General features: G+C 37.8%; 2 protein-coding genes across 3 annotated transcripts; both read left to right on the forward strand.

Annotated features, from left to right (window-relative positions):
• Positions 1-1,959: 1,959 nt before the first annotated feature.
• On the forward strand, positions 1,960-5,458 carry LOC131536117 (transmembrane emp24 domain-containing protein 2-like). Of its 2 annotated transcripts, XM_058768860.1 has the most exons (3): positions 1,960-2,255; positions 3,547-3,770; positions 4,861-5,458. In XM_058768860.1, exons 1-2 carry the CDS (start codon positions 2,076-2,078, stop codon positions 3,757-3,759), a joined length of 393 nt encoding a protein of 130 aa, XP_058624843.1. In that variant the 5' UTR covers positions 1,960-2,075; the 3' UTR covers positions 3,760-3,770; positions 4,861-5,458. The 2 variants fall into 2 exon arrangements, with proteins under 2 accessions (XP_058624843.1, XP_058624842.1); XM_058768859.1 differs by lacking the exon at positions 4,861-5,458 and having other exon boundaries at positions 1,961-2,255; positions 3,547-4,708.
• A 2,691-nt stretch (positions 5,459-8,149) lies between these two features.
• LOC131535820 (interferon-induced very large GTPase 1-like) lies at positions 8,150-15,472 on the forward strand (the record flags this gene model as incomplete). Its single annotated transcript, XM_058768326.1, is given in 5 exon segments — positions 8,150-8,316; positions 8,993-9,093; positions 9,338-12,012; positions 12,249-14,577; positions 14,580-15,472. Coding segments are annotated over 4 exon segments (5,997 nt in total), but the record flags the coding sequence as incomplete, so codon positions are not given.
• Position 15,473: the final 1 nt, after the last annotated feature.

Here is a 15,473-nt window from a genome sequence, read left to right on the forward strand (position 1 = left end):
ATATGGTGTGGAGATTTCAATGCACATAACAGCTTATAGGGTAGCAATCACACTGATAATAATGGGAACATAATAGAAGAAATGATGGAAGAAAGATCATTGGTATGCATTAATAATGGACAGTGTACAATAATTGATGTGACCACCTTACAGATATACACAAGCAGCTTAAAGATCTTACAGAATAAGGATGTGAAGCTGAAGAGGGAGGATGGTATATCAACATTAGATGTGGATTTTACAATGGCTGAACTCAACATAGCTTTGCTAGGCACTGGATATACAAGTCCAGGACAAGATCAATTATGATATGTCATGTTTCGACAGTTGCCAAAAGATTCATTTAAGTTAGTGTTAAGACTCTTTAATAAAATTTGGAAGGATGGAATGATACCGAGTTGTTGGAAAAGTGCAGTCATTCTACCATTCAACAAACCTGGTAAAGACCCAACTAATCCAGGCAATTATAGGCCAATATCACTGACATCCCACTTATGCAAATGGATGGAGAGGATAATAGTTTGTAGGATATCACATGTATTAGAACAGAGAGGACTACTAACTAACATACAAAGTGGATTTCGAAAAGGACATTCCACAACAGATGCTTTAGTACGAGTAAGTAATGAGGTGGAGAAGGCATTGAAGATGAAAGAGCTGATGATAATAGTATATTTTGATATAGAAAAAGCATATGATAGTATGTTGAGGGATGGATTGCTAATTAAACTAAGCAGAATGGGTTTTGGAGGAAGGATGTATATAATTGGATTATGGACTTTTTAACAAACAGGAGAATAAGAGTGAAAGTTGGATCAGAGATTTCCATGGAGTTTCATGTAAATAATGGTATTCCTCAGGGGAGTGAAATCAGCCCGGTTTTATTCAACATTATGATAAATGACATGTTTTCAGATTTAGGTGAACACATTAAATCAGCATTATATGCGGATGATGGGGCCATATGGATGAGAGGAAGGAATGTGGCATACGTGTCAGAGAATATAAGGAAGGCAATAGGGAAAGTAGAAAAATGGTCATATGAGTGGGGTTCAAGATATCAACAAGCAAATCCTGTTACATGATGTTCACAAACAAGCGTAAGTGTTGTGTAGAAAAGTTAACATTATATCAGCAGCCAATGGAGAAAGTAAACGAATTTAAGTAACTGGGTTTATGGTTTGATAGTAAGTATACATGAAAAACACACATAAAACATTTAGAAACTAAATGCAAAAAAGTTATTCATCTAATAAAAGCTGTGGCTGGATGTGATTGGGGTGCAGAAAAACATTCACTAATTGACATATATAGAGCCTGCATGAGATCAGTAATAGATTATGGTTGTATAGTTTATGGTGCAGCAACAAAAACTTTATTAGATAAAATATAAAAAAGGGAGTGAGAGGGAACGAAAGTGCAGACAAATTAGCAAAAGAGGCTTTGGGAAAAGAAATATCAGTTCCAATACCACTTGGAAAAGGTGAAGGAAAAGCTGTAGTTAAGAAGAAAGGTATTGTAATTTGGCAAAATTGGTTTGAGGAAGACAAGAAAGGAAGGGGATATTATAAAATACAAAAGTCTGTTAGTATTAAAAACCATAAAGAAAGGAACAGGCGAGAAGCAATTATAATGACAAGAATGAGAGTGGGTCACACAGGACTGAATAGCACATTGTTTTTAATGGGGAAAAGGAATAATGAGAATTGTGATAACTGGGATTAAAGAAAATGCTGATCATGTCATACTAAACTGTATATTGTATGAGGTGGAAAGACGGGTGTTTCAGGATAGGGTTCAGGAGGCAGGGCGAGAGTGGAATATGATGGGAATACTAGGAACAGAAGGAGAGGGAGGGGGATAATGATAGCTAGGAAAGCGTTATTTAAATTCCTTAATGACACAGGGTTAATGAGCAGAATATGAGTACATTTAAAATGATATGATGTTACACACTCTTGTACCGTAGGTGGCGGTATGCACCTAAAAGTTGGTTTGCCATCCGCCATAAAACAACATCAGAAGAATAAGTCTCTTTTATGGGTTTTGTCCTCCATTAATACAGCGCACCAAACATGTTCAGGTTCTCGGAGCTCGTGGTGCTCCTCGGTGCGCTGTCTTACACCGCGAGCGGATATTTTGTGACCATCGACGCTCACGCGGAGGAGTGTTTCTATGAGCGCGTGAACTCGGGCACCAAAATGGGCCTGATGTTTGAGGTCACCGAGGGAGGAAATCTGGACATCGACGTGGAGGTGGGCGTCGAAATACACTTATTGTATTAATAAATGTCATTAATAATAAACAATAACCCATAAACAGGCGTTGTAGGAAGTTTGCAGTCTGTGTCTGCTCGCGCCAGATGGTGGATGAAGTCGGAAGTGAATTGGTGGCTGTTAGTGATTATTAATGCTTACATACTAGATTATGTATAGTATCAATGTAAGGCATTGTGTGTATTGATAACGTTTAGAAGGGTCAAGGTGGAAGTTAGAGTACTCTGGCTTTGTTTGGTCTCACTTCCACCAGATGGTTGTTAAAAACAAGTACTGTGGTATTACCATGATTTATTTATTTATTTTGGTTCTGGTACCATTTGTAGCCTAAAAGTTTGCTTGGTACTTTAGATATTCTTAAAGTGCCATGTATTCTGTGGCGGCCAAAATGATGAGAACACTAGTATTTTCACCAGCTGTAAATGTAAAAAGTCAGTTATTTCTATCTTTTGTGTCAGTAGGAAATATCGGGTTACATTTCCAAACATTGATTTTGCCATTAATTGTAATCCAGTGAGATTTTTGTCTGACAGCAGCCAGTGCTCCACACAGAGATCTGATCATCATCAGTCTGTCTGGAGTAACATGAAGAAACAGAACAAACTGAGACAGAATAAATCCAGAAGAACTGTGGCAACGTCTCCAAGACGCTTCAAGAAACCTCCTGCAAAGCTACAGTACTGTTAAAAGTTTTAGGCACTTGTGTAAAAATGCTGTAAAATGAGGATGCAGTCATAAAGAGATTTTCTATATCAATTAATTTCTATTAACTAAATGAAATCAACATTTGGTGTAATCATCCTATGTGTTTAAAGCAGCTTTTGCCCTTGATGCACTTGTGCATCATTTTATTTTCAGGTTGCTTTGCAGATAGGTTTCTTGAAGCGTCTTGGAGACGTTGCCACAGTTCTTCTGGATTTATTCTGTCTCAGTTTGTTGTTTCTTCATGTTATTCCAGACAGACTGATGATGATCAGATCAGATCTGTGTGGAGCACTGGCTGCTGTCAGACAAAAATCTCACTGGATTATTACAATTAACGGCAAAATCAATGTTTGGAAATGTAACCCGATGTTTCCTACTGACACACTACAGCAAAAGATAGAAATAACTGACTTTAAACCATTTACAGGTGGTGAAAATACTACTGTTCTAATCATTTTGGCCACCCCTGTATATGCTCAAACACATGGATATTAACTATTAATAGTGTTTATTTGTGAAGTTGTGAGCACCTGTCAATACCTCGTGTATTGCTTGTCCTGAACAGATAACCGGTCCGGACGGGAAGCAGATCTATAAAGGAGACCGCGAGTCCAGTGGCAAGTATTCTGTGGCCGCTCATATGGACGGAAGCTACAAGTTCTGCTTCAGCAACAAGATGTCCACCACGACCCCTAAGATTGTGATGTTCACCATCGACATCGGCAAGGCACCCAAACAGGGTGGCCGCGGGTCCTTAAAAAGTCTTAAAATGTCTTAAATTCAGATTCGGTGGGTCTTAAATATCTTCGGTCTCATTACCGCAAAAGTTTCACCAGTCTGACGGACCCAGTGACTGTTTACAATCATTGGACAGATGTAAGATTATTTTTCCCCCGCTGTAGTTATTGCGTCATCAGAGAGAGTTGCAGTAGCAGAATGCAGGTTGAACACCACCAGCTCGCTGACAAGCCTCCGAGCTGCTTTAAATGGGTTAACGCAAGTTTACTGAAAAATTGCTCAAGGATTTTACTTGCCCGACGGGACAAATAGCTTGATTAAAACTTGTGATATTTTATTACATTCAGCATAAACAGCGATTGATAATAGTGTATTTCTGGTATCAGTGTTGCGCTGTTGAGGCTGATGCTGCCTGTCTCTGTGAGAGACTTATACGGAGAAATCAAATCAAATGAGCATAACGACAAACATAAAGAAACTCACAGAACAAACATACTGAGGTAAAAATTCTAATGTTTAGTTTATTTATAACATGATGATGATGATAACATACCATGACAAGGGGACTATTTTGCTAAATATTTTCATGATTGCAAATGTTACATTGATTTTGGCTCAAGAAACAAGTAGTTAAGTAGTTACTTACATTTTAGACAGAATATTGACTGTTTTGTTCTATTTCACCAATGAAAATAGTTCCAAACAAAGATCAGAAGTATTGCACATTCTCCAAGCAGCACTGGCATGTTTGTTGAATGATTCAGTGTTTTGAATGAATCGGTTGAATGAATAAGTGACTTGCCGCCACCTACTGGTGCTTTAGTTAGTTTAAAAGTATGTATTTTTCCACCAACATTTCTTATTTGTATATTCAAAAAAATGTATTTTAAACATTAATCTCCTAACATTATTTATTTTGTATGGGATATCGTCTTCAGATATGAAAATTTCTCTGTATATCGTAATAATAAATAGCATTTTTGACAGTGGCGATATTTTGTTTTCTTTTTAAATTTAAAAAGACATTAAATATTACATTTACGTATGTAATATAATGTGTATTTCCTTCACAGGTTTGGTCTTAAATTTTACATATGGTGGTATTAAAAAGGTCTTAAATCTAACTTGTTCATATCTGTAGACACCCTGCCAAAGGACAGGATATGGAGACGGAGGGTGAGCACATGAACTGATGCAGGGGTTTCTGGGAAGGTTGTCTCTCGTAGTGTCCTCTCTTTTGCTCCACATGGCAGAGTTCTCACGGTCATGAAAAACCTGAGAGCTTTCAGGCAACTGGAAAAGTCATGGAAAATAAAATATTTGTGGAAATTTCTATAATGAATATCAGGATTTCTGCCCAGTTCTATAATATCCCTCCAGAGGATCAACAAGATCAGGCTGTTGGAGTCTATCTAGCACAGCATTCACCATTTAACACACTTTAACAACACATTAGTGTGATACCCAGACTGAAAGATTGTTAAATGTTTTTAAATGGGTCAGATGGTATATTTTTCTTTCGGTAGAATATGTTTTGTGCATCTATATATATATATATATATGTATGTGTGTGTGTTAATTAACAGCTGCAATGTTGTGTTTTTAGTTGGATATTAACGGTGCTATGAAATAACATTTATGATTTAGTGCTGTATAAATAAAACTGAATTGAATTAACCATAAATGCAGATCTGCTTGATATATATCTAATGTAAACTTCATAAACAAGTTTTTATACAGTGAGACAATTTGTGATTGTGATTATTTTTTATTGATGGTCAACAAAATGGGGCCATTCAAAACCTTTATAAAGTCCTCCTTCCTCTGTAAACTGTCTTCTAATGTCTGACTCAACACATGCAGGTGAGGGCTGCTCAGAACACCACAGACCCAGCGGACAACTTGTCTGTATGCTGTCAGTATTGATTGTCTTGTACCAATGGCATCAAAAAGTGACTTGCAGGTAGTTGCGACCTACCTAAATATAGGCAACTTGTAATTGAAGAAAACTATTATTCAGATGGCTTTCAAATCTTTAATATGCTATGTATTTATACATACAAGTATTTAGCTCAGAGTAATAAATGATCTCTGCCCTAAACACACTCATGTCTGCTGACCTGGAGAGGTCTATACTCCTGTCTGAGGTGCATACAGGTGCTGGTCATATAATTAGAATATCATCAAAAAGTTGATTTATTTCACTAATTCCATTCAAAAAGTGAAAGTAGTATATTATATTCATTCATTACACACAGACTGATATATTTCAAATGTTTATTTCTTTTAATTTTGATGATTAGAGCTTACAGCTCATGAAAGTCAAAAATCAGTATCTCAAAATATTAGAATATTACTTAAGACCAATACAAAGAAAGGATTTTTAGAAATCTTGGCCAACTGGTGATATTCTAATTATATGACCAGCACCTGTATATATCTGTAGCACATGGGTTCAGACCTGAATACACACAGATTCGTGGGGACTCGTGTCATGGTGGGGACCTAAACTGAGGTCAGAAAGTTTCCTGTAAGGGGTAGGTTTAGTATGTTCTAAACCGCTCCTAATCTTCTGCTACAAACCAAAAATATGTACATTTTCTACACAAAAAGGATACATACTGTTTAGGGCATAGTATAAATAGGCGAATTGGGACGCACCATACATATCAACAGCATTCGATCATTTTAAACAAATCTGAGTTACAGTTGTCAAATAAACCTAAATAAAATCATTTCCCGGTGTATACCTAACGTCCATCAATACTCCGATTTTAATACGATTAAGACAATACTGTGATTAAGAGTCTATCATGTAAACAGAGATTTTTGATGACCTTAATCCGGCTATAGTCATAATCGAAGTAAACACAAATCAAATTAAGACATGTGGAGTACTCCTATTTTAGTCGCATTATCGAAGTGCAGTACAGACATGTAAAAGAGCTTCAACACCGCCGTCGTCTGTGCACGTACAAATAATTAACTGCACTTGAAGCTTTCATAAAATTAAAAATGAAACACCCAAAACCGCAAATGGCATCATCACAAATATGAACTATGTTTATACGTGAAATTCTGGAGGACGTCGGATAGCGTCGCGTGGTGACGTACTGACGCACGCCATTAATTGATCCATGTACTATAACATGTAAAACAGGAACATGAAAGGATTATTCTAAAAGCAACCCATGTATGTAAACACCCTAATCATAATATTGTCTTATTCAGAATAAGGTAAATAATTAGATTACTGTTGTCCATGTAAACGTAGTCAAGGACTCGCGGAGCAACTGGGCAATCGACCTTCTTTCCGCCATGATGGATCTACAAACTCCCGCCAAACTGTTCGACTGCAATATTTTCATACAAGGTTATATGTTGTGCAGGCAAACAATCGAACGCAGAACTTTAATAACGATCAACCAATGGTGGCATAAAGACCGCCTTCTCTGATGCTTGATAGACACCCCCTCATTAGCATGCTGAGCTGAGGAAAAATAAATACTGAACTACATTCAAAAATGAATAAACGTTTGAAAGGGGAGAAAAAAAAACTTTCAGTTTAGCATTTCCTTTAGCATTTCTTATTATTATTTCCCCCAACATTCGTTTAATTTATTTAATTATTTATTTTCTCGCACATTTAATTATTTATATATTTATTTATACAGGAATATGTGGATTTATATATTTATTTATGTATTTATTTGCACATTTATTTATTTATATATTTATTTATGTATTATTTTCTGGATTTATTTGCGTATTTATTTATTTATTGTTTTTGCAGGTTTGGTCCTCCATATCTATGTTGGTTTTTGATATATTTTATAAAATAATTAAAATCCTTTTAATAATTAAGATCCTTTAAAAAAAAAAAAAAAAAAATGTAATACTGGGTCAGATGTAGTTGATAACACTTTAAAGGTGATCATTCTTCTTGGGAAGTTTCATGTACATAAATAAAAAAAAAAATATGTCTATTATTCCCTCTTTTAAATTTTTTTTGTAAAGAACTTGATATATTTTATGACTCATTTCTAGAAATTGAAATCAATAAGAAATGTATACAAATGTATCTCATATAAAAAATAAATGTTATTTGTAAAATGTAATGCTTTACCCTACATGATGTATATTTGTTATATGTATCCCCCACTTTTGTTTGTGTTCTGTTTGACATGAAGTATTTTTGTATATTTGATTTTGAAAGAGAAAAAAAAAAAGACAATGACATTTTATCTGAGTTGCATTAAACATTATTTTACATTAAGTAAATATATTTTTTTATGTCAATCTTCGTGCTTTATAGAATATGTTAGTTTTTTGTTTTTTTGGTCTGTTATTTTAAAACCATAAGTTTGCTTCTATAGGGTGGAGTATACATGAAACAGAAAGTGAAATTTGAGAAGCTTCTCATCACAGCATCTCAGCACGGTAGGAAAATCCCATCAGATCAGTGTTTAAGGTCTTTAAATAGAAACACTTATACAATGTCACTTTTATATCATGTTTTTAGCAAAATCTAATGACAAAAGCTTCAACTCCTCAACAAAAAGATAAACGGAAGAAAGAGCTTTGAAAAATACTGAAGGTGAGTGAAATTAGCTTCAGGCTAAAACCAGTGCTACGCATTTACAGTGTTACCATTCACCAAATATCTGTCAGTTTCTCTCTCTAGATAGATATTGATGCAATCTAAAATCATCCTTGAACATGAATAAACGGATATTAAATGGATAAACATTAGGCTACATGAATATAAATAGAGAAAATAAAGATATATTTTTTTTCAGCGCATCCAAGTTGGTGCAAACCAGGAGTTTCATCGTTAGGTGGTTTAGCCCTCGCCATCTAGTGTTGTGGCCGTGTATTGCAGCATGTTGACAGCAGAAATATAAATACAAACAATCACATATGAGTAGAACAAACAATCTATGTGCATTGCATGCTGCAGAATGAATGCAGGCATTAACAAAGCCATATTCACAAGATAAAGACAAAATAAGTGCTTTATTTTAACTTAAAAACACACTTTAGACAAACACCTTTGCAGTCTTCTCATGACAATGTCATGAAATGTTTGATAGCCTTATTAATGCAGGGTAGCAGACACTTCAAATATAAATCAATTATATATAAATGACAGACCCTAAAAAGGGTCTAGAACTGCCCCGGTACAAACTTATCTTTATTCTTTCTTCATTCTCTTTTAATACATTATGTGTAAGTTCACATTTACTGTAACCTCACTAACTCATATTTTTCAGCATGGACTCAGTGGGACTGAATCTGATAAAAACAGCAGCTCTTGGGAGACCCTTCCAGCTCGGCATGCTGTATGACTGCAGAAACGACGAGTTAATAGCAGGTACTAAATACATAAAGAAAATAATAACACTACCATTTTTTTTAATACAAGTGCATAATCTAATTAAAAAAACTAAAAAACCCATAAAAGACACTTTGAAATGGAGAAGGAATATGTCAAAACTGTGTGAGCATGAAAAAGTCAGTGTGAAGAAAAATATCCCCACCTAGCGGTGAACATGTGCAATTGGAATAAAAATTGTATTTGTACAGCTGTTGAGGTAAAACACTTTGTCTCCTCACAGGAATCAGACTTTGGAATAAAGAACAACTGGAGCAGAATACTTGCTCTCGTCCCCAAATTAATACAGAGTTTAATGTAACAGCTTCAGACTCCATTAAGGACAAATCTAACTTACTAAATATTGAAGGTGGACTGAACCTGAGTGTCTTAGGTGGACTCGTCCAGGTTAGTGGATCAGCAAAGTATCTCAAAGACACCAAGACGTCTTTCATACAGCAGAGACTGACGCTACATTATCATTCATCCAGCGAGTTTAAAGAACTGACTGTGAATCAGCTGCCTTCTGAAAATATTCCTGATGATGTTAATGGCATAGCCACACATGTAGTAACAGGGATACTGTACGGAGCAGATGCCTGCTTTGTGTTTGACAGACAAGTTTCTTCAGATGAGGACAAAAGAACGGTGAAAGGAGAAGTAAAAGTGGCTCTAGATAAACTGATGGGTATCATTTCACTAGATGCGAACGCTGACCTGAACATGAATGACAAAGAGAAAACTGCAGTCAAAGACTTCACTTGTAGATTTTATGGTGACTTCCAGCTGCAGACTAATCCGACCACTTTTGAAGATGCAATGAAGGTTTTTGCTGATCTTCCGAAACTGCTGAAAGAAAACCAACAGCTGGCGGTTCCTCTGAGAGTTTGGCTTTATCCTCTGCACAAACTTCACTCAAGAGCTTCAAAACTTCAGAAAGACATCAGCATGGATCTGATCCAAGAAACTGAGTCAGTGATTGAGAGTTTAAATACGGCCGAGATGAAATGCAGTGATCTTCTGGAAGACTCTCCTGCTGTGGCTTTTGCTGCATTTCATGATAAAATTCTGCAAATGAAGCAAAACTGTTACAGCTACAAGTTGAGACTCATGAAGAAGCTCGGCTCTCTGCTGCCAAACATCCGCGGAGACTTGATGAAGGATACGGCACTGAATGATCTTCTACAAGAACATGATGCATCTCCATTCAGAAGAAGTGATCTTGCAGAATGGCTGAAAAAGAGAGAAAAAGAGTCTGAGATCATTAAAACACTCCTCAGACGACTAAATGTTTACGGTGCACAGGTGGAAGTCAACATAGACGTAATCTTGATGGATCTGGAAGATGGAAATCTGGTCAGTTACACATTCACGTCACTGGACTGCTCAGATTTGCTTCTTTTTCAACAAACCACCTATTTGAGTCCTCCAACACAAGGAGAAACTTATAAGAAAAGCCCTGATTTCAAGCAAAAGTCTTGGCTCAGTCCAGAGACCCAAAAGACCATGAGGAGAAACTTGGAGATATTTAAGAACCTGGTGAATTCAAAAGACTGTAAACAAGCAAAGTTTATTGTGTCCTCAAAGGAAATGGTGAATAATCCTGGTTCCTGCATTCTTCTGTATGAAAGTGAATGTGATGAAGCTGTTTGTTTCACTCCTCCATCCAAACCAGTCTGTCCAGTCACAGAAGAGGTCAAAGGTCAGAGTGTGGTTCTGAAGGTGGTTCCTTCATCATGTCCTGCTACAGTGGAGCGCAGATTACTGTATAAAGTGAAGCAGGACACAGACTGGAGATCTGAAGCTGTGCTGAAGTATCGAGACACAGTTACTCTGACTGATCTGAGATCAGGAGCTGAGTATGAGATCAAATGTGCTGCGGTGGGGAAACTCAACTACACCACATACAGTGATGTTATGCATCTAAGGATCATTGAGAAGAGTCTCATCTCGGCATTAGACTGTGTCAATGATAATCTGAGCTTCACTGAAAACAAGTGCAGTGAACTGTTGAAAGACACCACGACAAACACATTTAATGCATTTCACAAGAAGATTGAAGATATGAGGCGATTCTGCCAAATCTACAGACAAGAGTTCAGTGATAAAAGTCAGTCGCTGATCCGGTCAGTTCAAGCCTGTGAAGAAGAGACTTGTGCTTTGACCAATTTTCTACAAACTCATGAAGAGTCTCCATTTAACACACAGGATCTCCAGGAGTGGATCACGGGGAAAGAAAAAGAATTAAACACAGTTAATGAGTTTCTTCAACAATTACTGGACTTCGGAGCTGAAGTGAGAATGAGCTTAGATACAGTTTTGTCAGATGTTAAGGTGGAGAATGTGGTTTGCTACACATTTAGTTCCCTTGAGCAGCCAGACGAGCTGCTTTCTGAACAAGAACATTACCTGAAAGCTCAAACAGTGTGGACGAATCCAGGAACGTCTCCTCGAGTATTGACATGGCTCACTGGAAACATCAGGGAGAAAATGAGAGAACATTTAATCATGTTTAAGGAGCTGATGATATTACACAGCAGTCAGTCCACTAAATTTATTGTTTCCTCACAAGACCACAAAAATGATCCTGGTTCCTGCATTCTGCTGTATGAACATGGATGTGATGAAGCTGTTTGCTTCACTCCTCCATCCAAACCAGCCTGTCCAGTCACTGAAGAGGTCAAAGGTCAGAGTGTGGTTATGAAGGTGGTTCCTTCATCATGTCCTGCTACAGTGGAGCTCAGATTACTGTATAAAGTGAAGCAGGACACAGACTGGAGATCTGAAGCTGTGCTGAAGGATCGAGACACAGTTACTCTGACTGATCTGAGATCAGGAGCTGAGTATGAGATCAAATGTGCTGCGGTGGGGAAACTCAGCTACACCACAGAGAGTGACGTGATCACAGTCACCACAGAGGTAAGATCATCATTCATCTAATATCGGACTGAAAATAAGTATATGCAGCTTTTTAAGAGTGAGTTAAGAATACTATATAGATGACTTCTCCCCTTATCGTGGTTTTTACACTTTAATAAGTTGGTAATGATAATCAAATGTGTCTTTCAGTAAAGTACAAGGAACGGAGCAGTTAAGGCTGAGTACTAGAAAAGACTGTTTAAAATAAATATGTTATTATTTTGTCTGTTAAATAGAGAGAAAACAAGGAGTTTGGAACTGCAGGAATCAGAGCAGATCGACATCTACAACAAGAAAAAACTGAAAGAGGTATAATAGAGCATCTGTTTCACAGACTTCATCTTGATATCAGGCATAATGATAAACTGAGAGCTGCAGATGTTCTTCAGATAAACAACCATTCATTACAGTACCTTGAGTTTTGTGCTGAAGAAGAGCTGATTCAGACTTTCCTACAGAAACTACTGATGATGAACTACAGAGCAAGATGCATCAATGCTAGGGAATCAAATTATGAGGATCAAATACAACAAAGAGATGATGACTTATTTGAAGATGAGAGTGATATTTTTGAAAGCATGTTTTGGTCTAATGAAAGAACCAGTCAGTCTGAGCAAATCCACCCGATGGATGTCCAGATGGCTGTGTTTCATTGTGCTGATGTTTTCCTGAAGCAGCTGATGGTCACTAAACTGTCCCAGTGTCAGTATGCTCTGCCTCTGCTTGTTCCTCATCCATTCACACAACAGATTGAGTTTCCTCTCTGGACATTCAGACAAATCCACAAGAGCTGGAAGATCAGAAACAGAAACAATCAGATCATCAGTCAAATCCAGCCAGTCTACAAGGCAGAAACTCCAATGGTGTTTTTCTTCAGGTCTGGCTCTGTGTCTTACTCCAAGTCTCAGCTGATGAACAGTCTGATCAATGAGAAACACAACACGTTCTTCCACAGGAACTGCTCAGGCAGCAGCAGAACCAGAGTCCTGATGGATGGAGTGGTGGAGATCGCCTGGTTCTGTCCGTCTGGATCATACGGTGATAAATTCACTGAGTGTGTAGCGTTCTGTAATCTACACGGTGATGCAGGAGACCATGAGAAACAGCTGCAGATCCTCACTGAAATGAGCTCAGTCAATGTTGTTCTTTTAGAAAAACTTGACAGGAATGACAGACATGCAGCAAAATTTCAAAACCTGTACAAGGACAGAAAGCCACTCATTTGTGTTCTTACTGAGGATCGATCTGTTGTAACTAAAATGGAGAAAAGGAAATACAAGATCGGTCTGAAAGACAGAAATCAGTCAGATGTATCTGAAGAACTCAGAAGAGCCATAAATGATTGTCTCTCAGAATCATCTTCCACTTTCAGACTTGAAGATGTGTCCAAACACTCAGACATCAGAGTAGATGAGGAAGATGATGATGACTGCAGGAGAGGAAGAGAAGCAGCACAGCAGATGATGAGTTTACTGGAGAAGAAAGATCTGACAGAAATCAAAGAATCATTTCTGCCTCATCAGGGGAAACTGTGGCATCAGTGGAGTCAGAAGAACAAAGAACTACATCGACCTCGAGGAGATGAGACAGAAATGGACATCAGTAGAAAGATAACTGAAATTAGGAAAATACGTGAACAGCAGCATAGATCTGAAATCAGTGAGTTTATGAAGATCTTTATTAAAGAAATGAACTCAGATGCTGCAAATAATAAGATGTTTTTCCTCAAATGGCTCAGAATCGTCCTGGATGAATATACATCAGCTGGTCTTTCTGCTCTACATCACAAATATGATGAAAAGTGGTCAACAGTATTACAACTGAAGGAGCAACATTATAAATCTGAGCAACTCAAAGATGAACAAACTGAACTTGACAGAATATCTGAGGAACTTAAAGATGCATCCTTTGGTTTGGAGCACATCATGAGGGAGATCGGTCAGATCTATGAATCATGTTCATCTGTGAAGAAGAACAAGAAAGACCTGCAGGTTCACTTCTCTTCTCTCCCGAGTCTCGCAGCAGAGATGATGATCTCTGGATTTCCACTGGAGCTGATGGATGGAGATGCTGCTCATGTTCCTGTGATCTGGATCTCTGCTGTTCTGGATCAACTCCATCAGAAACTGGGAGACCAGAGAGTCTTTGTGCTGTCAGTTTTAGGGGTTCGAGGCTCTGGGAAATCCACCATGCTGAATGCCATGTTTGGACTCCAGTTTGCGGTCAGTGCTGGCAGATGCACCAGAGGAGCTTTCATGCAGCTGATCAGAGTCTCAGACGAGATGAAAACACAGATGAACACTGACTATATTCTGGTTGTTGATACTGAGGGTCTTCGTGCTCTAGAACTGTCTGGAAGATCAACAAGACATCATGACAATGAACTGGCAACATTTGTTGTTGGTCTGGGAAATCTGACTCTGATCAACATCTTTGGTGAAAACGCATCTGAGCTGCAGGACATTCTTCAGATTGTTGTTCAGGCCTTCATGAGGATGAAGAAGGTCAGACTGAATCCCAGCTGTGTGTTTGTGCATCAGAACATCTCAGACGTCACAGCTGGAGAGAAAACATGGAGGGAAGGAGACGACTGCAGGAGACACTGGATGAGATGACTAAACTCGCTGCTAAAGAGGAAGTCTATAATGCAAATTGTTTCAGTGATGTCATTAGATTTGATGTTCAGAAAGATGTGAAGTATATTCCTCAGCTCTGGGAGGGAAACCCACCGATGGCTCCAACAAACCCAAACTACAGCGAGAACATTCAAGAACTGAAGATGACTATTATGTCTCATGCCTCAAGATCACATGGAATGAGACTGAAAGACTTAAAATATCGTATTAATGATCTCTGGGAGGCTTTACTGAATGAACGATTTGTCTTCAGTTTCAGAAGTGCTCTGGAGATTTCAGCCTACAGGAGACTGGAGATTCAATACAGCAAGTGGTCCTGGAGGCTTCGCTGTGCCATGATGGAAACTGAGAACAAACTTCACAACAACATAGAACATGAAGCAATTCATGAGGTTGAGGAAACTGATCTTCACAGAGAGCTGAAGAAGACAAGTGAGGAAGTGGAAAAATCAATGTCTGAATTCTTTGAGGAAGACAGAGATGCAGATATACTGATTCAGTGGAAAACATCATTTGAAATCAAAATCAAAGAGCTTCGGGAAAACATTATGAGAGAAACAAAGAGGAAATTAAATAAGATTATTCAGCAGCGAGACCTGAAGAAAAAGATTGATGCTCAGAGGACACCTCATGAAAACACTCTCTATGAAAAGAGCAAAGAACTCGCCTTAAAACTCAAAGACAAATCAAATGATGAAGAAATACTGAAGAAAGAGTTTGATTGGTTCTGGGAACAGTGTGTGAAGAAGGTCATCAGAGACACTCCTGCAATCAGAGACATTGATATAATGAGAGACGTGAGAGAGATCCTCAGTGACGTCTATG

Source organism: Onychostoma macrolepis, chromosome 03 (assembly GCF_012432095.1).
Source record: "Onychostoma macrolepis isolate SWU-2019 chromosome 03, ASM1243209v1, whole genome shotgun sequence".
NCBI lineage: Eukaryota > Metazoa > Chordata > Actinopteri > Cypriniformes > Cyprinidae > Onychostoma > Onychostoma macrolepis.

Bases quoted from the DNA above. Each gene is read 5' to 3' on its own strand.
- LOC131536117 (XM_058768860.1), top strand. From the start codon at position 2,076: ATGTTCAGGTTCTCGGAGCTCGTGGTGCTCCTCGGTGCGCTGTCTTAC. The intron at 2,256-3,546 runs GTGGGCGTCGAA...TGTCCTGAACAG, and splicing joins ATCTGGACATCGACGTGGAG to ATAACCGGTCCGGACGGGAA.